The sequence below is a fragment of the Chlamydotis macqueenii genome, chromosome 1 (assembly GCF_036417535.1).
Source record: "Chlamydotis macqueenii isolate bChlMac1 chromosome 1, bChlMac1.mat, whole genome shotgun sequence".
Lineage (NCBI taxonomy): Eukaryota > Metazoa > Chordata > Aves > Otidiformes > Otididae > Chlamydotis > Chlamydotis macqueenii.
The window spans coordinates 200,614,921-200,640,619 of record NC_141556.1 but is presented as its reverse complement, the minus strand read 5'-3'; the positions used below and the strand labels follow the sequence as shown (position 1 = coordinate 200,640,619).

The 25,699-nt window shown below is 40.2% G+C and overlaps 2 protein-coding genes across 5 annotated transcripts in view; one reads left to right on the top strand and one right to left on the bottom strand.

Moving 5' to 3' along the window:
* Positions 1–577: 577 nt before the first annotated feature.
* Positions 578–18,204, bottom strand: DCUN1D5 (defective in cullin neddylation 1 domain containing 5). 3 transcript variants are annotated; one of them, XM_086739585.1, is made up of 8 exons: positions 17,868–18,204; positions 15,126–15,217; positions 12,411–12,481; positions 11,911–12,002; positions 6,050–6,158; positions 5,852–5,956; positions 4,632–4,734; positions 578–3,863 (listed from the first exon to the last, which is right to left on the bottom strand). In XM_086739585.1, the coding sequence occupies exons 1-8, from the start codon at positions 17,951–17,953 to the stop codon at positions 3,808–3,810; spliced, it is 714 nt and encodes a 237-aa protein (XP_086595711.1). In that variant the 5' UTR covers positions 17,954–18,204; the 3' UTR covers positions 578–3,807. The 3 variants fall into 3 exon arrangements, with proteins under 3 accessions (XP_086595711.1, XP_086595713.1, XP_086595712.1); XM_086739587.1 differs by lacking the exon at positions 15,126–15,217 and having other exon boundaries at positions 17,868–17,957; XM_086739586.1 differs by lacking the exon at positions 578–3,863 and having other exon boundaries at positions 4,631–4,734; positions 5,785–5,956.
* Positions 18,205–19,141: 937 nt separating this feature from the next.
* DYNC2H1 (dynein cytoplasmic 2 heavy chain 1) overlaps positions 19,142–25,699 on the top strand; it is a 166,929-nt gene continuing 160,371 nt past the window's right edge. The window contains exons 1-5 of one of the 2 annotated variants that reach the window (XM_086739589.1): positions 19,142–19,667; positions 21,524–21,694; positions 22,688–22,823; positions 23,147–23,265; positions 24,985–25,129. In XM_086739589.1, coding sequence (XP_086595715.1) covers positions 19,470–19,667; positions 21,524–21,694; positions 22,688–22,823; positions 23,147–23,265; positions 24,985–25,129 — 769 coding nt within the window. In that variant the 5' untranslated portion in view covers positions 19,142–19,469. Of the gene's footprint in view, positions 19,668–21,523; positions 21,695–22,687; positions 22,824–23,146; positions 23,266–24,984; positions 25,130–25,699 lie in introns of those variants that run through there. The other variant, XM_086739588.1, reaches the window with a different exon arrangement.

Below are 25,699 nucleotides of genomic sequence, written 5' to 3'. Positions count from 1 at the left end.
TCCCAGTTGAGATTGGGTTCTGTTTTCTACATGTGCACACAGAAGCAAAGAAATTATTCAGTAAAATAAAGTAAGGTTATAAATTAGACTGTCACAGTTTGCTGGAATTAAGTTTCTCAGTGATTTTTAAAACAACTTACATACACAAAAGAAAAAACTACAAGAGGCAGCATGACAAGAAAATAAATTTTCTGCCCTATTACATACCATTTTATTTGTTGTACTTCACAAAGCTAAACCTGTACAAGTTGTACATATTGCATTGAAAGAACCGTTCACTAGCTTAAAAAAAAAAAAAACAAACCAAAAAAGAACCAAGCCATCAGGAACATTGCACAAACGGTCCCGCGCGGTGCCAGCGAACCAGCTCCAGGAAAAACCTCCGGGACACCGCGGACCGCAGCGCCCCCTGCCGGGCCACCGCGAGCGGCGCCGAGCTGGCATTCCCAGTAACCTCAACGCAGAATTCCCATTCCGCTATATAGAAAAGTGAAGTTACAGCCACTGGTAAAGAATGCGACGTTTAAACAGTAAAGATATATTGGATCAAAACTACACATACAGTTAAAGACACAGGTAAACATACTTGACTGTTTAATTCAAGATCACATTTTTACATAGGAGAAGTGTTACATTCCGATCTACCGGTATGGCTTTTCCCATCAACAGGCGGGCATTTTCAGATTTAAAACCCAAAACCATTAGTTGTCTAAGAAAACTAGAAAAACTTAGTGATGCTAGGAAGAATTAATACCAGTAAATGAAAGTGAGATTAAAGTGAAGTTTGTAACATCAAGATAGACGCCACTATGATTTAGTTTTGGAAGACATTTAACCTTCAATTTTATTATTTGTCATAACTGTGGCAGCATATTTCACCTGTGAACTTTCATCTTAGAATACTGAAAAATAAGATATCATTTTTTTTTTTAAATTCAAAAGACTGAAATGCACCTGAGCAAAGCAAAATTAAAGTTCAAAGACCAAAAGCATTTAGCTGGACTCAGTTTTGGCTTGTGAACATGCACAAAATTTAAAAAATAAAGTAAATAAACAGCTTTTGGCACTTATCCACAGTAAGCTGTAAGGTGATTTAATAAGACAGCTAATAAAAGTGATCAGCTCACAATGAAACTGTACAAGCCATTAGTTCACATTTAAACAATAAATCTGATTGCAGTTTTGAGCACAAAACCATAACTTAAAAATCCTATTTTATTCAAATTTTGAAAAACTATATTGATTTTAAGTAGTTTAAATACATTCATTCCCAGTCAAAGTTTTACAGTAACTGATGATTTTCAATCACACACACAACCAAGTTATAAATCCCTGAAACATGGATTTATTCTAGGAATACTGATAAAACCTTAACAGAGATACAAATGATACATCACATAGTGTCTTACACCTTAATGGTAAGTACTTGACCACCTTGGATTGGCAGATGCATCACTCCTACTGTTAGACTCTAATACCATCCTCTAGGACCAACTGGTTTAAACTGAATTCACAACATTTCGTAGTTTCTAAAAAAAGATGATTTTTTTTTTAATCACACTATAAAATATTCATCTTCTAACTGGTATTTCAAAACTTCTGGAAAGATAATTTCCCAGTTACAATAGGGACTAAACATACTAAGCAAGGAGAGCCATTGTAGTGAATTTGAGGAAGTCAATTCAGAATCAGTGCCCCTGCAGAGATTTAGAATACAGCAGTATTTCCCTTGACTTAAGTCAATCGGTGCATGTTTATCTGTGCATGTTAGGACCTTACTCTACCAGTAGATCTCAGGACTCTTGAAGTTAATCTCATTCTGGCACTAACTTTCTGTAGGGTAGGGCAATATCCAAATTAAAGGCACTCTTATGAGTGAAATCAGAATTATCAGCAACGCAAATGGACAATTTCTAACATACTGAAGAGAACCGTTGTAGTCTACATGAGGTCTAAAATTAAGTACTTCCCTTAAAAAGGTGGAAAAATATTTAGAACAGCTGTAGTGCATGTGTTTGCACGCACGCAGACACTAGCCACTGTACAAGCAGAGGTCTTCCACATATCTCAACTGCTGTTTGTTCCCCCCACCCCCAATGCTTTTTTTCACTTGGGCAGAATCAAGCTTTTAAGGTTCAACTGCTCTATCAGGTGACTTGCAGAACAGCCCATGGACCATCACTGCATTGCTTCCTGCAGTTCACAGCAAGCATGGCTGCAGAGCAAGTTGCAAGGGTGGTCCTCTCTAGTGGAACAAGAACACAGCCATACATTACTAGTTTGTCCCACTTACTACTATTTCTTCCTACACATTTTCTTTCCACCCTCTACCCCCGCCTTGTAAAAAAACAAAAAAAAATTCATCTTGGGAATAAAGCTTTCCTTAAGGATGGGGAAACTCATGCTTGTTAGTCTGAATAAGGGATGTGCAAAACAGAAGTAATTTCCCTGAGGCAAAGATCTTCAAGTCATGCCTAGCTTACACTGTCTATTCTTATTTCAAGCTGTTGAAATATTTGGCACAATGAGGCCTTAATCACTGACTGAGCCTCATGGCATTATCACAGTCTACATAATATATTTATACAATAAAGCAGAAGTTACAAATGCTTCATTTTCTCATTCTGTTTTGGTTTCTCACATTTACTCATTAAAATCCCTTTCCTTCTCAAGGGTGGCATTGCAGCCTCCTAGGTAGGAAAGTAGAGTGACAAACTTCTGTATTTAAAGGTTGCCACGAATACTGAGCACCTAAAAGGGCGATCACAACAGTTATTGGGCTCAATACATGGAGTAACAGGGTAAAAATTAATAGCCTGTTATATGCAGGTCAAAGGTATGTGATTTAATAGTCTCTTCTTGACTTACATTATGAAAAACATCCAGGGAGATTAGAAAAAGTCTGTTGTGAATGCTTCCAGTCTAAAACATGTAAGAAGCAAAACCTGAAACCAAGTCTTTCCAGCTTTCCCTTTTAAAATATAAATTGCACTTTTAATACAAAGTACTCCAAAATCTAAGTTGTCATAAAAATATGAAGCTGCCTTACTGTACCAGAGTATCTGTGTTCAGCATCTGAAGTACAGGCAACTAGTTTTCAGCCATTCTCTGCATATAGAGCCATACGCTCTACATCTTTCTGCTTTAAAAGGGCCTGCCACTAAATGCCATGCCACTGGGTGGGTACTGAACAAAGAAAAAAAAAAAAAAAGAAAAAAAAAAAAAGAAAAAAAAAAAGAAAAAAAAAAAAGAAGAGTTTAAGGCCTTTATCTCCACAAGGAGCTGAAGACTGTGGCACAACCCATGACCAATATTTAATAGGCAAATTAGCACACTCCCACCCAGGGATCCAAAAATCAGTCATTCTTTCTCATGTTTGTCACACAAGACAACCATACCATCAGCAACCAACAGTGCCAGTTAAGCATTTTTAAGGTCTTCAAAAATTCATAGCAAAGGGCACTTCTGAGAAAGATAATCTTAAAGATTTGGTTTTAAAAATAGACACCACACTCACATTCAAGGGACGTTCTTCACTTTTAGGCCTTTGTCACAAATCTGAATCTTTATTGTTCTGAAATAAATGCTATAAACATAAGACTCAAAACAAGAACTCCAACTTTCAGTCTCAGAAGAGGTGTGGTTCAATGCCCATATCACATGTAACAAGAAAATTTCCTTAAAGAAGGAAAAAAAATTACTGTAAAGTCTTTCTTAAGAATGAAAATGCAATCCTTTGTTTTCCTCATTAGTTTGTGTACAGGCGGGCACCAAAAAAATCCTTTTGCATTTTCTTTTGAATTCTTGCTATGACGCTTGACGAACTTTTTGCCATTCAACAAATTCATCCAGAAGTACAGGCCCTGCAAATGGATGAAACTTGGAGTTATATTTGCCAAAGTCTTTCAAACATCTTCTCTTAAAGTATGAAGGTTAAAACATCTGGGTAACATGTCTAGGTAACATCCATGTCAATCCTATGGTCAAATACTTACTAAGACTCAAAGACTGACTACAATAATTTCAGTCTAAGGCTGGCAAAAAGTGCATAAGTAACATTACACAGAACTATGGAAAAATGTGTTCCTGACACCTGACAGGTGCACAGAACTGAATGGAAAGCATAAAAATAAGGGTATATTGCAAATTGGCACAACTAATTCCTTCTTCCTAGTGCTTTCAGAATTGCACATAATTAAAACATGGGCCAAAAATGGGATCCCTACTGCAATTCAGTCGTAGTATGATTGACTGTCAGCCAGGTGTAGAGTTCAGCCCCAAGTACCAGCAGCTAGGCTACTTTATAGTTAAACTGGAGTTTATCATATATTAGTATAAAATGAGAGTTTGCTGTTTAAAATTCTGTTTGCAAGCATATAGTTTCATGTAACAAGCAGCTTCACTAGATCCTCAACCGAATTAAGTTGGCTCAAGTACACCATCATATGCCTGACATACTACTACAATTAATATTCGCAGTTTGAAGATAGTTATCAGGGCAGTTTTTCTATGCATTGTTGGAGAATAAATATTTTTACCTTACAGTGTTTTTTCTGGTATGGACATCTGTTTTATGTAGATTGAAAGTACTGAAATAGTAGCTGAATAAGCAAAACATTATGAATACTTACATGCACCGTCTTCATCGTAGTTGCTAAGATCTGCATGGACAGTTCTGCTGAACTCTAGCACATTGTACCACTGATCCTTGTTCATAACTCTATACTTCGATTGCTAGGGAAAATAATTTCAGAACATTAAAATGTCAAGTGACATTTGGCAATGCTGCATCTCATTTCTCATTTCCTTCATTTTACCTTCAATCAAATCCTAACAAACAATTTAATGGGTAACAATGGCTACAATTTCCTTGGTTTTCCATTTTCAAAAATACTACACATGTACATATTTCATAGTTCTGAAACTACATAAAATGGTTTCTTGAAAGATCAGAGCAAAACTGAAATACCAAGGACTCAGGAAGTCATCACTCTTAAGCTTCAAACACTGGTAAATCTTCGTCTCACCCTGAAGTGGGGTATAACTAACTCAGATAAATTTCCAGAATGAACGATTACAAAAATCTTATTATTTCCAGAGTATAATACAATATGATCATAAGGATATCTACTTTGCTAAGTTAGTACTGATTTGAAGCCAGGGAGTAGTCTCAAGCCTAGCAGGCTCCACAACCTACGCATGTCCACATTATAAGTCACTTGCAGCTGAGCTGACCAAAATCTTCCAGAGACAGTCAGAGCTCAAGATACCTACATACTCTATCTACACAAAGCAAACTTGAAATTCAGCACAGATGCAGCTGAAGAGACTACTAGGGCTCTCTGTTTCAAAATAGAGGGAGGTAGATTTATATTAGAAAAAAAATTTTTACACTGAGGGTGGTGAAAAACTGGAACAGGTTGCCCAGAGAGATGGTGGATGCCCCATCCCTGGAAACATTCAAGGCCAGGATGGATGAGGCTCTGAGCAACCTGATCTGGTTGGAGATGTCCCTGCTCTTTGCAGGGGGTTGGACTAGATGACCTTTGAAGGTCCCTTCCAACCCAAACCATTCTATGATTCTATAATTATTTAATTTTGAATTTACATTTATAAGCTAATTAAGATGGAATTTTAGTTTCCTTTGATAAGAGAAGGGGAGGTGGGGGCACAGGGAGGGAGAAAAGGATCTGTGATGAGTACAACAACATCACTGTTTCATAAGCACATTGAGCAAGGGAAGAGGAGTGATATGGATACATTCTTGAGCAAAACAACACAAACCCTGAAATCTTTTCACAGAACAGCCCAACTCCTATGCCATCATTCAGAAAGTCAAGGAAACTTGTACCTCCAGGTATTGATAAAATACTGAAAACAGTGGCCAAGTTCTTCCAAGCAGAAGCGCTAACATGGATTTTGCAGTATCGATATCAAGACTTCGCTGGTCTTTATCCTAAGGTTGAATAAAGAAAGCACAGAAACCACTCAAGTACAAGCTCATTGAATAATTAAAGTAAGAACTTCTGTAACATTCCAGTAGTCTTACCCTTGCAAAATCAAAGGCATATCTGTAGATATTCTTAAAGGATGAAATGTCATTCAATTGTGACCGCAAGAAGTCAAATTTACTCTGTAATTTTTCTGTACAGTCACACCTTAAAATACAGAAAATCAAGTTATGTTAGACGTTCAAAACAACACATTTGGACAATGAAAAAAATGCCAGCAAACAAACAAACAAAAAAAATCACCAAAATGCAATCATCAGATGTACAGGAGTAATACTATGACAGTGACTTAATGAACACTGAGCATGCTCAACATTTGCACCTTACTGAAATAATGAATATCTGGCTTCTGTAAGCAAGTTTTTTTTTTTTTGAAAACGTATCAGCAACAGAACATAGACTCTCTGCTTTACTTCTCAAAGAGTAGTCTTTTTATGCCATGCTCTCCAATTTATATTCAAACTCAGCACTATCTTATCTTTCAATCACTACGAAAGTTTGGAGAAAACAGTATTCAGTGTGCATCAAGGTGGTAAACCGCTGTAAATAAGGGCTTTATGCTGTATCTCTCTGGAAAAAAAACAAACCATAAACACACACTTCAAGACTACGTGTTTACAAGTGGCAGGATTGAGCAGGCACTCTGCAAAACATACTAGTCTGCTTGTGTTTTATGACTGATAAATGCAAGCTCTGATAAGCCTATCACCTGGATTAGTCAGCAGCTACTCAACTGAAAACTCACAGGCTGTACAAGAATGTACAAGTCTGCTTGATGACAGGATAACCCTTTGGCAAAAATAACAAAATAACGTTTTGGCAGAAAAGATGATCTCCATATGTTTTACTTAGGAAGGACTTTTGTTTCTAAATACAAAATGGGTTCGATTCACCAACAATGGCAGAAAAGAAAGTAATTTACACATGCTAATCCTCCAGGAAAGATTAACTCAAAAGAACTTATTACATTCTATCACATTTTATTATCATAATAGCTGCCATAATTTTTCATATATATATATGTATAGATATATTCCACCTTGCCCTATATTCTGCATGACAGAAACAATACTTTGAGAAATGCAGATGTACATAAATACTTCCTTTGGTTCCGTGTCCTCGTTCTGGCGGCCTGCCTCTAGAGAACAACATTTGCATTCTTAGCAGCTCCTTACAGACCTGTCACAGCAGCCCACAGCAAGGGCCCTTCAGCAGTACTGCAGCAGGGAGTACTTGCTGAGATGCCGTACTTTGATGCTGTTCTTTGCCCACAGCTGATACTTCCTGCACGCACATCTGTCTGTCTGCCCCTCTCAGGCTGCGACAAGAGAAACGTAGCAATTCCAGATGACGGAGACTTTTGTTATTTCTTGTCTCTAGCAGCATCTACCAACAGCAGCACTGAGTCCCAGCCAAGATCAGTGCTAAATAAATAAAACTATTAGCTAGGCTGAATATTCAGATGATAAGAACTGCAATAAACCATGCAGTAAGCTGAAAATAATTCTTGTTAAAAAAGCTTTGGTAAATTTAACTAAAAGATAAAATTACTTTTTTTTTTGTCTTCAGCCTTCTAATTGGTCTATGCAGTCTATCCTTTAACACTTAAAACAGTATTATGCTATGCTACAAAGGCATCTCATTTTATATTTGTATCTCTTCTTATGTTCAAACCTTCATACTGCAATAATATCGTCTTCTACATTTGAGGGCAAATCTACCTATTTAACACCCAACTAAATGCTCGTGTTGTTAGTGTACTAATGACATACATGAACTACTTAAAGTAGCTTTACTACACATTTTGCCAAATATAATTTGACTGAGATTATTTACTATACCATGGATAAACACAAATCTCAGAATATTTTAATTTCTTACAAAATATTTTGTTAAAGTTGTTCAAATAATCATAAATTTAAGTACAAAGTAGAATTCGTGTTATTGTCTACTGTACTATTGGCTATACATCTTTTAATGCAGGTGATTCTCTTGAAAAAGTTGGTCTGAAAATGTGCAATTACTAAGCCTCAGGAATCCTGAGCTATTGTCAACCTATCTGAAATCAAACAGTCAGTCAGATCACACTCAAGCAAACAGACTCTCCGAAGTCCGGTGCAGGGACGTATCTCTGTTAAAGCCATTTAATAAATTTCCTCACCTGGCCATTGAATTTCTTCACTCTAGAGAGTTAAGGAGCTATCAAACCTCTCTTTTACAGAGATACACCTACTTGTGTGGCTGCACCATAAACAAGGTCACCTATACTTAGAATAATCTTCTTAACAGGTTGTTTTTTGTTTTGGTTTTTTTTTTTTTTTTTAAAGTCAGAACAACCTTCTAATTAGCTCAAGTGAATGAACAACAAACTCCTGTACAAAGACTAGAAAAAGATGTGATTTCTTGAACTGCCTTTACTGAAACATGGCATTAAATAAGGTTACCTCAAGATCAACAAAACTAGACATTAGCTTACTACATCACATTCCTACATCATATTTATAACAAAACTTAAATTAGCACCAGAAAGCAGTCCTATTTTGATTTCTATTGAGGTAGAGAGTTCATTTGAGGCATCACTAACATGGACAGAGTCATGATTCAGTAACTCCTACTCAGATATTCTAATGTTTCACATTTCATAAATATTCACACATGCTTGGCTGTTACTAAAAAGAAAAACTAGTAAGAGGTATACAAACATTAAAACAAAAGCATTTAATGGTAGTATAAAAGTAGTTTGAAGGTCTTCTAATCTACAGAAAAGTTCCCCTGCTATCATCCAGCCCTCCATACGGGCAAAAGGAAACAACATCCATCTAGCCCATCCACTCTCTTCAAGCATTGAAACAGCATCTTCTGAAATTTAGATTCCATGTTATAACTGGAGCATACAGACGTCCAAGGAAGTAATGGCCTAAAAGAGCCAAGGGGCATCTTTTCTGAGCTCTGACAATGCTACAGTTTCACTATGCCAATTGACTTACAGGTCTGGAGATCAGAAACTGTTTAGACTCCAGTATACATTGAATGCTATACTGGCATTAAAAAAAATTATTTACACTATGTGTTAGCCTCAGCAACATTAACAGAAAGAAAGGCAGTAACAAGCAAAAAGCTTGTTGGAAAAGTAGCTGATGTTAGGCTATCATTAAAATCAATCCAAGTTGTTTTTACTAATAATTCTGCAAACAGCAAGACGTTACAAACCTGACTTTCCTGCCTCTCTCTCTCTCATGTGGCTTCTCTTGTACCTAAAAATGTTAGATCATAACTTATCTTTCCTTCAACTGGAATCTAATTTGGCTCTCTCCCCTTTACCTGGCCATTCATTTTCAAAAGCTCAACCTTAATGTAAAATTAGGCTAAAATTCTAAAGTTAAAAAAAACAAACCAAAACAAAGAACCAAACAAAAAACCACCAAACTGCCAGAGGGAAGTACTCAGGCAATACAGCTGCTTACGCCTCACTTCCTTGAACACAAAATTGTTTCTGTTTACCTAGTTCAAACAGTTACTTCTGTGGAGTTTAATAAAATCATGAATTGTAATCCTGTTTTCTTCACCTTCATTTTGTAACTAGATTTTTTTTCTTTGTAGGTCTAAAGCCTACAATTGACAAATACATGAGTGTGCTTCTCCTTTAACTCAGATACATAAAGTTAAATGCTCAACTCTAAGTTATTCACCCTCCAATGCCTTTAAAGCAAATACTGATAAACAGTCACTTCCTGAGGGCTATTCATTTCATCCTAAGAAGATATCTAAAATAGCTGAAATAAATTGCCCAGCAGAGGTACTTGTTTCTCTCTGATGACTATAAAAAGAGCTTCAGGTGTTTAATTTAGATTCAGACACCCAGCTTTCATATATACACACACACACACATATATGGCAGAATTCATCCTACTGACATGATATACTAGAAACCTCACTTTTGTAGCCTAAGTTGTTTAAGTCTCATAAGCTGCCATGTAGTGCTTGATCCACCTTAATTTTGACAGTGTATACCTTATCACATATTTATTTTCCTCCTCCTCTCTGAAGAAAAAACTTCATCAGCATATCACAAAACCACACACAAAAAGAATGCCACTTCAGGTTTCAGGCATCCAAATGTTGACATCTAACTGTACATTACATTTAGGTGACTAAGCTTTAGGTGTTGCCATTCATAGAGGTCTAGCCAACCAACTCAACACAGCAATTCAGGTGAACAGTCACTAGGTCTTACGGCAAACTGAATACCTCCCTAGGCTCCGCTGCATTGACTAGATCTCCAAAGACTGCAGTAAGAGTTTAGGAAATCTAGTTCTTGCATATAAACCACACATTCAGGTGTCTTACTATGGAGCTGAATTCCACTCAATCCTGTTCATGCAATTACCTTACGTGACATTTCATACATTTTGAAATAAGGATTCTGTAACATGAATCAGCCTTAGAACACACTCTGGGCTTTTAAGGCATTATAATGTAATTTCTTTATGGAAGAATAATTTTTAAAGTGCTGTGCAAGAATGTAATAATATTCTATTGCTTTAAAAGCATAAAATCCTTCCAAGTCTTCCAAGAGAAAATAGACTCTCCCATTCCAGATGGAATCCCATAATATGATCCTTCCTTTCCAGTAAGCACAAACAGCACAAGTCAACAGATTTATATTATCTTTTTAAGCCAAGAAATGTTGAATTCCTTTACACGAGTGTCACTCCTTCATCTAGATACTTAATCTACAGCCTGTTATTAGAGGATCCCAGGGGAAGCAAAACATACAGGTTAACTGGTTTAGGCTTAGGCAAGTGCTCTGATCACAAGTCTGTTTATATAAAAATGCACAGCAGTACCGTATTTTCTGTCTCCAGCACATTTAGCCTACAGCATGACCAGCTCTGTTCTTAAAAGAACCAGAAGATTCCTAATCACAGCAGATTATTAGAAACAAATTCTGTAATATTGGCTCTGAAAAGATACCTGATTTCATACATCTTTGTGCTTGCATTCTGCTAGACTGGCTAATCCTGGAAAGCTTCCATTTGGGCATAAAAATTAAGTACTTCAGAGAAGTGACTAAATTATACCCATTCACTACTTCTAAAAATGATGTATCTGCCCAACACAATTTCCCAAACCAATTCACAACTGATAGGGCAACTGTGCCAACTCCAAGGGTCAAATAAGCCCCTCTCTCCCACCGTGCTGTAGCTGCAACAGCAGATCCCTGACATTTTCAATACTGAATGCAGTGTCATAACAAGTCATCCTTAAAACATCCGTGTACGGTAAGTAGTTTCATGAAGAATAAACAACAAGTGACAACTGAACTAAGCCTCACAAAAAGCTGAACAGTTTCATGAAACAGCCTCTTCAGGCAGAGCATTATCTTACCAAAAATTCTTACAAACAGAAGGAGCAAGAAGTGTATTTGTAAACTGAAAAAGTGCTACTTAGCCTAAGCATTAAGCATGGCTTCTGACTTGCATCTAATAAATAACACTAATAACCAGAATTATTATTAATGCAATACTCATCTATAAAGCTTAGAAGTCAGTAAAATTTTTCTAGAATATCGGTGCCAAGACATGCTTATGGGTATCTCCAGATCTACTTATTTGTGTCTGCTAACTAGAACAATATTGTAACATACTTTTTGTAAGAAAAGACACCAAAACATGATTTATTAGGGTTAGATGAAACGTTATCATTCAAATTAATTCATCATAATCACAACTTGATGAACAACAATAGCTGCTTCCAGTTAGTGACCAAGACTATAACTAAAAGCAAGAGTTTCTGTGTCTTATTGCCAATGCAGAAGAAATTGAGGGGAAGAATAATTAAGCTACTGGTACAAACATAAAATTAGAAAATTCTATTATATATGTAAAAACATTCTTACTGTAATGAGGTCATTCCTTTTAACCATTCTTCCTTAGTAAAAAATCCCATGCTTTCAGCCTCTAGTTTCCAGGCTAAAACTAACATAATAATCTAGGAGAAAAAAAAAAAAAAAAACCAAAAACAAGGGGAGAAAAAGGAGTCAGTATGTAAGAAAAGGCTGATTATTAGATGTCCAAGAAGAAAACTCTAAGCATTGAAACATTCTATAAATTGTTGTACATGCTTGCACTTTGTATTTGTTACCATTTAGTAATTCAGTTACGTGCAATTTTCCCCTTAGCTTCAATTTCTGAAAACAAAGTATTACTACAATAAAACAAACAAAAAACCTCGCACAACCACACATAATTGATGTATTCAACTGAAATATCTTAGAATAGCTCCTAAAATCAGGAAGATAAACAACTCTTTGCTACTGAAGTTAAGAATTTTACACAGAACTTAATCTCATCCAGTAGCCCCTTTTAAATTGTTATTAGTATTGTGCAAGAAACTTACATTTTCAGGCTCAACACCAATGTCTTCACAGAACTTTTCCATTCCTTCAGGCCCCACAACTTCATCGGGACCTTTAAAACCAGAAACAAACCAGACTGAAATCTAAGTAACATTCACTGCTCACAAGGGTTACACACAACAAGAATTAGATGATATTTCATACAAGTTATCTTTAAAAACATTGAATTGCATTATTAAGTAGCTTTTATGTTAGAGTCATTATATCAACTGCAATGTGGAGACACATATACAGCATAGGAAGTAACACCATGAACTAAAAGCAAAACTACACCAGAACTTTCATGTTGTGCACTGCCTCCCCACAACAGCAGACAAGCTATTTTAGTTCGCATATGTGAGTTTTTGTAAGACTCCACTGAGCTTCACACAGACATAGCTCAACTCCAATAACTGTAGTGGTCAACTGTTTTTAAGACAATGTGGGTACTGCTACTCTGTGTTGAATTTGGTCTACAAATAATGTCTTCAAATAATTATTTTTCAACAATAAAAAAATCATTTCCATCTGGGCTACTATTACAGGTATTACTCTTTCAGTGGTGTTAAAATTATGGGATTGCACTAATACAGAAGAGGATGAATCTTCATATAATGTAAGGTTAGTTTTATGATGCTAGGTGATACAAGGAGAGTGATGACAATAAATCAGAAAAATGCTAAGCATGTTAGCCACGTACAAAGCAGAAAAAGGTTTATGACTGCAATGAAAATAACTTGATTAGGATGGCTACAGTTAGTGTTATGCTGTCATTTTTCAATTTTCATACAAAGAAAGTCTCTAAAAAAGTAGAAAAATGGCGTATTTAAAGAGCATATACAGACACTCTACAACGCTTTGTTTCTCTGAATCTCTCTCTGGTTTCAGTTATCTCTGCTAAGCCTGTTCCAAAAATGACTTCCACCTGGGCAACCAAACATTATCAGAAGGCCTGCTGACATACTATTTTGATGTGTCTTCCATCACTATGTAACATTGTTTTAAAGAATATGAACCTATGTGAAAGGTAAAGGCTGTATCTTCCAAAACAACATGACCTTTTTTTTTTTTTGGCAAATTTTGCTATTTATAATGGACAGAACACTCTTCCCCACCCACCTTGATGATACCTATCTCCACTTTATCTCTATCTGCTGCTATTATCACAAGCAGAATTCTGTTTAAGTGCTTGGACAATATACTTCGAATAATTACTCACTGTGAGATAAGAACATAGTCAATAAAAACTATTGAGAATGGCTACTTTAACAGGAAAATAAAATGCAACTGGCATTTATGATCACTAACCTCTACCTCCTGAAAAATGTTGCAAAGAATATTTTGCCTAGGTAAGCAAGGCAAAACACTGCCACCTGGTTCTGAGAAGCCGTTTCGTAGAACATGTTAAAAAATTGCAAGTTATGAAGAGAAATACATACAAGGGTTCACTGGTAATGACAAGCACAAACTTGAACCAGGTTTTTGGCTCAGAAATCAGATGTACAATTCACACATATATATATGTGTCTGTCTGTGTAATTTTCTCTTTTAATGGAAACATTTATATCCTACCGTGTGTAATTTCACTGGAATTCTATTTTATGCTAGAAATCTGGCATATTTTGATCACTGCTTAAGTAACAAAGTATAACTCCCTACATTCAGTCCTTGACTCAACAACATAAACAAAATTTAGAGGCCTTAAAAAAGTTAGAAGTATGTGCAGGTGCATTTATCAGCACAAACTTAACTGTGAATTACTAGTTTCCTCAGAAAAGAGTCTCTACTCCAAACAAGTATGCCTCAAATCGAAATTAGAAAGCAGATTACTAGAATCAGGAGTAGTTATCACTGTGGAAAGACTGCAAGGAAAATATCAGTTCTGATAAATATACTCAAACCAATTGCTGACAGATGAATCAAATCATCAGCTCATTTTATACTGACAACTGGCCAATAATGAGTTTTAAATCACCAGTGAGTTAGGATGGACTTCAAGTAGTGACTAGACAAGAAAAGAAATGAATAAGTTTACAGATTCTGAATTTCTAACCACATACTTGGTAAATAAATAGCAATAATAGTCTAATAAATTCTGCAAAATACACTGCATATTCACTGAAAGTAATTATTACTTGGATAGTAAATCTGATTTATTTGAAAGAGGCTACTTCTAACACTTCTGAAAGAAACATTTGTTATTTAGAATATAAAAAAATGTTAGGACAGATTCTCAGATACAAAAAAACCCGACAATAAGATTCTATTATTTTATTCTGTAAAACAGAAAACCAAGAGGCTTAAATCATTAACTGTTTCATTATCCTTCCAATTTGATTATAACAAGATCTAGTTAGATAACTAAACTAACATCTCAAGTATCTCTCAATGTCCTGACTTCTACCTGTTCATTTCAAATCAAGAAGTAGAATTCTTCAGTATATCCTGGTTCAACGCTGTACTGTTCAACATCAGTTATTTCATTTTTAAAGAATGTCATGGTAAGTTATAAAGCATAGAATAAAGAAGAAAAAGTCAAAAAGAAAAAATACTGAAGAGGCGATAGTAAAAGCTATACTAATTCAAGTGTATGTTATGAGAAAGTGAATATGGACATATTTTTTCTGTCTGTATCAACATAAGAAAAATGCAAGTAATATTTGATGTATTTGTCTGTTTTTAACAAAACCATATAGTTTAAAATATGAATCCATTACCTGCATATTCATAAAACCAAGCCAGGCACTTTTTGCTTGAAAAATGTTCCTCTCCACTTATTACTTTACCAGAGGCTTGTGATCTGCAATAGCTTTTAGAAACACAAGGATGAAAACCGTTATTTTAATATGAGAAATGTGAAATAAATTCCAAATTGTATATTATTGGTTCAAACTACTTAAACTGTTTCACAAAGTTAATATGCATCAACAACGAAGCTGAATTTGTGCAAGGGCAGCTGTGTGTCATGCTATTTCAACACTTGTTGGAACACAAAATTACCTTGAAATACAACCCTCTCATAGCTCAATTTATTGCAACTATTACTTTTTCTGAAACGCAAAAGTACTGTTATCTTGTAGACATTAAACCAAAAAAATCCACACACATATGGGTCAAAATATTGCTATTCAGTAATTCAAATACCTTATTATCTACTTATATTTATACAGGCAGGCATTTAAAGCTAGGTCTCCAATAAGCAGCATGATCTCAAGAGTGCTGAATACGCACTCATCCCATTTAGGTCAACAGGAGCTGCAGAGTTTGACACATTTAAAAGTCAGGCTATTTATAGTTAAACATCCAAATCTGGGAAGAAAGCTTGGTCAATTTGTTTACATTAAATGTGTCACTAAATATCTGTAAATTATGTAGTAGTTTTGTACACATACCAGAGTAGTAATATGCAATCTATGTGGGACTAAAACTGCTCTGCACACCCAGCCTCCCCTTGACATTGCCTTCATTATGCGACATGCAACTCCGTTTGCTTAGGAAGCGAATTTTCATAACTTATCATTCTTTAAATGAATAGATAGAATAAGTGATGTCTTCCAGCAAAAACAGTGACCACATGAAAGCATCTGTGGTCAGGAAGGAGCTGCAGCAGCTTTTTTAATGCACACTCTTTTCAAATACAAGTTACGGACTTCTGGAACAAGCTATGATTATTTCTAAGAATGAGGTGAAAGTTAATCGTATGAGAGAATTTAAAATTATGCAGCTCCCACACTGCAATTTTATAATGAAAACATCAAGCAGGAAAAGAATAGTTCAATTCTGAGAGGCTGTGAACAACTCCCTCTTCCATGTCTTGCTTTAAGCTTCACTGGAAAAGAAAGCAACGCTCTCCAAGATGAAGCCTTATGTGCTGAAAGCTAGAAATAAAGATGTACTACAGACAAACATCCATTAAACTGCCATTAAAAACACAAGCCACTAGGAAGAGACAGACGCATACAGTATGCTATTACTTGCTGTTTTTATCCAGTTTAACATATACCCATTTGTAATCTCATTAAAGACTATTACCAATATATTCTCATATAAGAATGCTATCTTAAAAATGGTCGTACAGCTAACATTTTATAATCAGGTAGTATGAATTTGCATTTACATCATAGTTTTTGCACAATGACTACTAGCTTCCTATAGAGACTTTTTTTTTTTTTCAGGAGCTTTCAAAAGATTTTTTTTAAGTAAAAGAAATTAAGATGATAAAGTTTTGGTGAGCAATGTTCAAGAAAGATGAACTGAAACTGGAACAGATACAGAAAAAAGCTATGATGAGCAAGGAAACTGAAAATCTGTATCACAAACCAGAAGAATTTATCTTGTTTAACAAAATCAAGTATGAGAAAACACAAATGCTCACTCCAAATATGCTATGAGGCAGAATCACTGGGGAGAAGTGTTATATAAAGAATAATGCAGGCACAAGAATAGTTATTAACTGGCTATGAATAAATTTAGACTGAAACTTAAAGATCATTATTAACGACCACAGAAAGTGATTTCTGGAACAGCTATCCAAAGTGAACAGTCATAACAAAGTAAAATGCTGGGTACTTCGAAGCTCAAGCTTGGTCAACCTATGAGAAAGGCCATACACCGCAGCTTCTTGCAACAGCCATTCCAGTAGTGTTGATTTCGTAAGTCCTCTGTACTGTTGTGTCCTCAGGACGTTTGTCATAACTACTGGTTTACTGACATACTGAAGAAGTTCTAATACGTGAAGAAGGCATACAGTTACTTTAGGGAAGCCACACTGGAAGCTCCTGCTACGCCACACTAATGGGCTGTCATTCCAATGGTAATTTCGGGGTATCATGGCATAACTGGTCTTTTTATGGCAGTTAATGAAGATGTTTTAGACTCCTGTATTTACTGGAAAAACTTTTCCTGATTTTTTTTTTTTTTTAAAGTGTGTTGATCTCTCCTATTTTGCTGGGGGGGAGAAAGACAGTTTAATGAAGACATTCTGCGTATTAGCAACCTTAAAATGAGGAGAGCTGCCTACCCCAGGCAAAAAGTGAGGATGAACACGGGGACAAAGGCTGGAGCTGGCCCTATTGGTACAGTGAAAGGCAAAGCCAGCAGGGAACGGGAACGGTGCCGTCCGGTTCCTCCCCCGAGTGTGAACAAGCCAGACGCCGACACGGGCCCGGCGAGGGCCCCGCACCAGCGCACACCCCGCCACCGGGACGTGCCCGCCGGCCGAGCGCAGGCCCACCCGCACGACCGAGGCGCCGCGCCGAGCCCTACACCGCCCCCGCTGCGGACCCCCGCCCCAGGCACCCCGGGCCCCGCACAAAGGGCCGCCGCAGCCCAGGGACACGCGGTGCGCAGCGGGGCCGCCAGGGCTCGGCGGCCGCCCACCCGCGACGTGACAGCCGGCAACAAACGGCCCGGCCCGGCCCGGCTCGCACGCCGCTACCCGCCGCGCCGCCAGACGGTACCTGCCGATTTTACATTTCTTGAGGCCGGTGTCGTCCGCCGCCGCAGCCGCCGAGCCCGAGGACTTCCTCTTTTTCTTCACCGGCATCGTCCCGCCTCGGGGCGGGGGCCGCCCCGCTGCCGGGGCCCGCAGCCGAGGCCCCCCCGGGGCTCACCGCCCCCCCGGCAGCCGCCGCCTCCCGACACCGGCGGTGTGGAGCCGAGAGGAGCCCCGTCCACGTCCCGCCCTGCTCCTCCCCACCGCCGTCCCCCGGGCAGGCCCCGCCGCCGCACCGGTCTCGAAGCGGGTGTCGCGCTCGGGGCAGGAGCGGTGAACCGGCCGGTAGCGGCTGCTCAGGGAACGGCGAGCGACCCGGACGCAGACACCGCGGAGCAGGAAGTGACAGCACCGCCGGGGCGGGGCCGCCGCCTGGGCTCCGCCTCCGGGTGGGCGGAGCTGGGCTCGCGCCCTTCTCGCCATGCGGTACCGCCCCGCCCCCGTCCCGTCTCAGCCCCGCTGGCCGCGGCCGTACCGGGGGCGCGGTGGGGTTGAGCCGTCCGGCCCGGCGGGGAGGCGGCGCTCGGGGCCATTTGCTGGGGCGGGTGACTCCAAGGGCGGGTAATGGGGGAGGCAAGCACGCAGACCAGGGGGTGTGCGGCTGTTACCGCGCGTGTTCACGGTAAAATAAAGCGGGGAAGCGTCAGCCGTCCGTTACACGTGTCTGCGGAACGCCGCCAGGCCAGCCCGCCCCCGAGGCGCTCGGGCGGGCGCTGCCGGGCACCCTGCGGCGGCGGAGGGGCGGGGCGGGCCGGGCCTGGGGGCGGGCTGCCCCGGGGGGGAGGTGCGGGTAGCGCGGCTGGAGGCCGGGTTCGGGAGGGGCCGGAGGTGATGGGTGCGTTCCCCGAAAAGGCCCCGTTGGTTTGAAGAAACGGCTGGCGGCGCTGGCAAACGCGGCGGGACTGGCGGGGAACAGCCCCGTACCGCCAGCACGCGCGGCCGACGGCAGCAGCGGCCCGCCCACCGCAAGGCCCCCGGCGCGGGGGTGAAAGGCGGCCGCAAGCTACCGCGGTTCGGGTTCACTGCGCGGCTGTCCCGCACAGCCCGCCTCTGCCCTCGCGAGAGAGGCGGGGGCTGCGGGCGCATGCAGCTGAGGGGAATGCGCTCCTCCCAGCCTCCCGCTGCTGCTGCCCGCCGCCTCCTGGGGTAACGGGGCGCGGGGGGCGGGGACACGAAAGCCCCGGACACGGCCGAGCCCCACGCAGCCGCCTGACCACCGGGCACGGCGCTCAACCTCTCCCCGGGGCGGTCCGCGCGCCGCCCCGCCCAGCCTGGCGTGCCTGCCGATCACCGAGCGCGTCGACCGCCGCCTTACTCCCCGCCGGCGGCAGCAGCGACCTGTGTGCGCGTCGCCACCCGGACCGAGCTCGCGAGTGCGCCAGTGCCGCCATTTTCGGTCACCATAGTGACGGGTCCTGGCAACGCAGCGACGCCGGGAGGCCTCGGGCTTCGCCCTGTGCCCCGACGTGAGCCGCCCTCCCTCCCCGCGCCCGCCCTTCGGGTCTTCTCCCGTCAGCCCTCCGTGTGCTCCCGCGGGGATCTGGGTCCGCCGCCGCCTTGATCCGGCATGGCCGGGGACGGAGACAGGAGGAAGAGCTTTATTTCGGCCACGGCTGCTAACTACTTCGGACTGGATCCGGCGGCGGGTCCCGGCCTGGCCGCGGGGCTGCATTCCCGCCCGGAGCTGACCAACTTCCTCGACGACGGCAATGAGTTCCTCCTCGTGGTGCAGCACTCGGGCAGCCAGCTCACCGCATCCAACAAGGTAGGGCAGCGTCCAGGCATCTCTGCATCCGGCGTGTCCGCCACATCCCAGTGTGCGAGTGGGGATGCAGAGCCTGGGGTCCAGCCCAGGATTACTGGTGATGAAAGGCTGGTGTCTCATTTGGGAGACATCATCCTGCTGCAAATATCTATGCTGGTCTCAGTGTCTGCTGCGTAAATTACTGCCCCAAGAGTCTGTGAACACCACATGGTCAGCTGGGTAAGATATTTGTTAGGTGGATTGTGCCCGTGCTGTCACGTTTTAGCGTGTTGTTGCTGTGTGGATGTCATACAGCCTGGAGAATGGCCTGTTAGCTTGCTGCCCATGCCAGGAAGAGTCTGGTGCATGGCTTGTTCCTAGGCAAGGGTGCGTGTAGGTGACTGGATGCGGTACAGGAAGGATTGCGTTGCTGGTGTCCTTGCAGCAAACGTGGGCCAACATGCGGCACGTTAGCTGATTTGATATTTGACAAGTCCCAAGGAGGGTGTTTGTCCAGATCATGCATTTTGCAGATTGATGTGTTCAGCTGTAAGCAAATCTGAGGTTCGTCGTCTGAAATATCCTGCTCTGAGTGTTTGTGTTCAACAAATGACTCATCCAAGTGATACCGTGGGGCATGATGCGCAGTGAATGTCACCGTGTAATCAGGACACGGTGTGGTGCCTGCCGTGCAGCGCTCATGAGCGTACAGACAGACTGCGGGGCTTGAGGTGTGTCCCATCGTTCTGCTGTGAGACCAGGGACACGGTGTCTGTGATGTCAGTGACGGGTTTTTTGTGCACTGGTGTGATGGTTGTTAACATGCGAGCTGCTGTGTGGACCGGTAACTTACATACCTCCTGGTGTAAACCTCTGTGAAGTCTAGTGCAGGCTGTGTTCCTGCAAGAGTGAACATTTACACGTATCAGATTTCAGGGTGTGTTGCTGAGCCACTGTCTAATATGCAGAGCCACTGCCAGCAGCTGTGGAAGGTCAGATGCATATAGGGACTACAATGTGTGCTTGTTGTTTCAGTGAAATGAAGTCTGTAGTTGTTGGACTAAGGGCTTGATAAGAAAGCAAAATTGTCACTGTCCAGCAGAATTGAAAGCTGTTTTTACTGTCCCTCTTTTAACAGAAAAAAAGTTCACGGGTGTTTACAATTGCACAGAATTTGGGATTTCAGCTAGCGTATCTTTTTGCTGTTGTTTCATCAGGTGTTTAATAGTGTTCTTCTGTTTTATGAGTTCTCCTCGGCCACAGGTAGTTTCAATAATTGATTTTATGGCAACTTTTGAACTTTAACTATAAGGGAACAAGAATGATGTTACAACTTGAAGATTTTACTGAAGAAGCATGTCTTACTCTGTCCTTGAGAAAATCTCTGAATTGCAGTAATGTATGTACAGACTCAGGAGGCCAATACTGAATATTTAGAAAAGTATTCCTGAACTTTTGTAGTGTAAAAATGCAGAAAAAAAAAAAAGAATCGACTTCATACTTAGTCTTCTCTAGGCACAAGATAGAGTTTCTGGTTTGCCCCTAGAAAGTGGTAAGTGGAGTTTTCAAAATCAAAATGGCATAAGTAATTATGTTATTTACTGATACTTTGTAATGAAAAATAATGAAAAAGGCATTAGGTATTTGATGTTGGAATTTATATTTCAACTTTCTCTCAATTCAGATATGAGTATAATGTAAGTTTTGATTTTCTGATCAAATCAGACAATACTAGAATGTTATCAGTGCCCATAGGAGTAATATGGTATTTTCTATTTTTTTTCTTGATCGAAGTAATTTGTGTGAATACATAATTTAGTATAATATGCAGTCAATTACAGTTTTCTAAACAAATTCTGTCTCCTTGGTTGTTACAGATTGAAGCTACTGATTCAAAGAATAATGTGTTGGTGTTCTTTAAGCTGCGACCTGATGTAATTACAGAAGATAATCTTCATAGTAATATTCTTGTGTCATCTATGCTAGATTCGCCAATTAACACCCTTTATCAAGCCGTACGACAAGTTTTTGCACCAGTATTACTGAAGGTGAGCAATATACTGACTGAAATGTTCTGCAGGTTTATACTGAAACATTGAAATTCCACAGCAAGTTAACTATTCTGAGATAAATGTTTTATGTTTTAAAAATAAAATATTTTACGAGCTTAAATAATGAATAGTAGTTCTAATTTCTAAGTTAAAGAAAATACTTTGCCTCCTGTCAGTAAGGATGAGAGGAGGATTCTGGTCGCACATGTGCCTGACTAGAAATGTGGAATAAGTACACTGGTGGTTGATGGAGACAACAGCTCCTTACCTCCTTTCCACCAGTAATTTCAGTCTTGTGTACTTTTCCAGTTTTAGATATTCTTATATTTTATCTGAAATGCATAGGTCAGTATCAGGCAAACTGTGATTTCTGTAATATGTGGCAGATCAGTGTGCTAGACTCCAGGTTAATTTGTACAGCTGTATTTTTCACAGTTTGCTTTTTTCACATGTTCATAGGCTTTTCCTTCTGTTCCATTAAGTGATGTATTTCGTTTGTGGATTTATTTTCAAAAACAATAACCATAGCTGTATTTCATAAGCTGAACAAGCAGAATTTCAGCATTTAAGTATTTTTAATTTCTTTTATCTCACCACATTAATAAAATACTTTTAGAAAGCACAGTAACTTTTAATATTTGATTTTAGCAATTTCTAGATTCTACTGTAGAAGTAGATTGCAAATTTATTTAACTTGAGAGAATTAATTAACAAATAATTTTGAACACATTTTTTTTAGAGTGCTTTTTAATAAATCCAACAATAGACTTTTGAATTTGTGAAAAAAAATTGCACAGTATTATTATGATTTGATAAGTGGAAAGAATAAGATGCTTTTCCTTGACTTTAAGAAAAAGAAATTATTACATTTTCCCACCATGCAGTGCTTTAATGCTATTAATCTGAATTTTTTTTTTTTTTAAGATTAATGGGAGGAAAAGAATAATTGTTCTGTCATGTGAGTCACATTTTATGAAATTTTAATTGCAGGATGAGAGGTGGAGTAAAACATTTGATCCCAAACTCCAGAAACTTTTAAGTGAGCTTGAAGCTGGTTTGAGTACTGTTGTCAGAAGATCAGATCCTAATTACACGGGATCAAAATTCAGTGAAGATGATGTGCGAGGTTTGTTTTGCAGTTATGTCTTTTATAATTAATTTTAAATTAGGATTATAGGTTGAATTTATAGGTTGAATTTTCAGTCTTCCTTATGCCAGTGACTGTAGAGTGTGAAATATAACAGATTGTGGTGAGTAGATTGGAATTAGTGATGATCAACTCCGCTGTCTTGTTATGAACTTGATATTGTGTCTAGTCAGAGTCAGAAGTCGAAGAGTAATTACATAACCATATAGTAAAAATTTGCTTTAGAAAGTATGTTCTGACTGAAAAGATTTTGTGACCATTCATGTATTTCATATTTAAACTTTTTCCATTCTTATTTGCAGCTATACTTACACCAACAGATGAATTTCAGTTCTGGATAGACTGTGCTCATCATGGAAGTAAATGGTGTAGTAAAGAGAGAGCTTCTCACTTTAAAGAGCTATTTGAGGACATTGCGAAAGTATGTTTTGTTTTGTGTGATCAGTGATATATTTGTAGACTTAGTAAAAAACATTATTCTTGTGAAATATATGTCACATGAAATATACACTCTTTCAAATATATGAATATATAACTATTTAGTTTTTTCTTAGGCAGAACTTAACTTTAAATGACATTTATGTAGTTTTTGCTGACAATGGTGCAGGGCAATGCCAACATTAGATTTGGAGCAGGTTTGACCATTTGTGTTGGTTTTGTTTAGTGAGGGGTTCCACGGTTGCAGTTTCTACAAGACACTGCTAGAAGTTTCCCCTTTGTCTGGTCGCCTCGGCCTAGGGCGGACCTGCCACTAGCCAGGGCTGAGCCAGTTGGTGACAGAATGTTCCCTGATAACGCCTCTGCGATAACGTATTTAAGAAGGGGAAAAATTAAAAAAAGAAAAAAAGGGAAGAAGAAGATGTGAAGAAGCTAAGGGGGGACAGAGAGGAGGAGGCTCCTTTTGGGCCTTGCAGGCCTCACCCTCTGGCCTCCCGCCAGGTGGCCGTCTGGGCCCCACTCAGCCCAGCCCGGCTGCAAGAAGTGGAGAGGAGATGTGAAGAGATCCTGAGAGGCATCTTCCTGCTGATTGTGAAGAACTTTTTGTGAGAGGAACAGCTGCAGACGCCAAGGTCAGTGAAGAAGGAGGAGGGGGAGTAATGTAGCTCCTGGCAGAGATTCCCCTGCGGCCTGTGGTGATGACCATGGTGAGGCTGGCTGTGCCCGTGCAGCCCATGGAGGCCCACGGAGGAGCAGAGATCCACCTGCAGCCTGTGGAGGACCCCACGCCGGGGTAGGCGGATGCCTAAAGGAGGCTGTGGCCTGTGGGAGGCCCACGCTGGGGCAGCTGGTTTCTGAGGGACTGCACTCCATGGAAAAGGACCTGCGCTGGAGCAGTTCATCAAGGACTATAGCCTGTGGGAGGGACCCCACGCTGGAGCAGGGGAGGAATGTGAGTTCTTCCCCTGAGGAGGAAGCAGTGGCATAAAGCAACATGTGCTGAACTGACCATAACCCCCATTCCCTATTCCCCTTTGTGCCACTCGAGAAGGGGGAAGGAGGTAGAGATAATTGAAATGAAGTTAAGCCCAGGAAGAGGAAGGGGTGGGCGGAAGTTGTTTTGTTCTCTTCCACATTATTCTGCTTTGATTTTAATAATAAATAAATAGTTTTCCCCAAGTCACGTCTCTTTCACCTGTAATTGTAACTTTAATGATTTCTTCCTGTCCTTATCTCAAACCTCCAGCATTTTGTTATATTGTCTCTCCCTGTTCTCTCAGAGGGTGGGAGAAGTGAGTGAGAGACTGTAGCTTGGTCCCACGTGGGACTAAACTGTGGCACCACTGAATCTTAAGAGCTGCTGTAGGAATACAACAGTATGCTACAGTTTGTGAACTAGAAATTGACTAATGAAATTATGAAAAGGAAATGTGAAAATGCTTAATGGGTAACTGGATAATAATGAGCTCTCTCATGCAAAATTTTAGGCGCCTGCAAAGCACTTGCTCGAATAGCACTTCAGATATTAATGCAATCTTCACATAAATAAACTTACACAAAATGTTTGGTTTTGATAGAATCGTGCTATATTCTGTTAAGCAGTAAAACCGAGGAAACTATAGCAGTTGCCAACTTCAGAAAAGTATAAATGTTTCTACAATGCTCATTGCAAAGCATTTGTATTAAGGATATTTTTTTCTAGGATTATTACAACTTGGATAGTCTCTCATTATTTGAAGTTGTGGATTTGGTGGAGACTACCAGGGATACTGTCGATGGTGTGTGGAGACAAACAGAACATGATCCTTATCCACAGCCACGCATGCATAATCTCTTGGATGTAATAGGTAAACCTTTATGTGGTCTTTATGAAATGAACAGTTCAGAAAAAGTAAAATGAATCCTTAAGCAGAGGCCACCTTCCTCCTAAAGGCACCAGTGATAGCCTACTGCATTAAAGTCCTTTTTCTTGTAATTGTGATCCATGAATATTGTTTGCCTTATAGTATCCAATAATTCAGCCGGTTCTGGTAGGTGCCTTCACATGTGCTTGGGAAGATGAAAGACAATAACAAGATGAAGTTGGATACCTTTCAGCCTGTGAATTGGATTTGTCTTATTTCTGTTTGACTCCTTGTCTTTTTCCCAGAGGAAAAAAAATATTTACATTAAAAAAAAAAACCATTTGAAAGTTGATTCAGTCTGTGTGGAGGTGAAAGCAGGACATGCAGAGAGGTTGCCTCACTCATTCTCACAACAGCAGTCCCGCATTCTGGGACAGGGATAAGACAGTGAATTTGTGCCGGATGCGTGTGTGACTTGAGGGAAGGCTGGCTGAGGGCAGCTAGCTACTGTCGTTACTGCTGTTAAGGATGGATGTTTGTGTGTGGATTCCAGAATCCAAATCCATCAGCTTC

Excerpts from the sequence above, each read along its gene's own strand:
- DCUN1D5 (XM_086739585.1), bottom strand. The coding sequence starts at position 17,953 with ATGCCGGTGAAGAAAAAGAGGAAGTCCTCGGGCTCGGCGGCTGCGGCG. Across the intron at positions 12,482-15,125 it reads TTGGTTTTATGAATATGCAG|GTCCCGATGAAGTTGTGGGG; the intron begins GTAATGGATTCA and ends CTGGTTTTAAAG. Across the intron at positions 3,864-4,631 it reads CTACGATGAAGACGGTGCAT|GGCCTGTACTTCTGGATGAA; the intron begins GTAAGTATTCAT and ends ATCCATTTGCAG.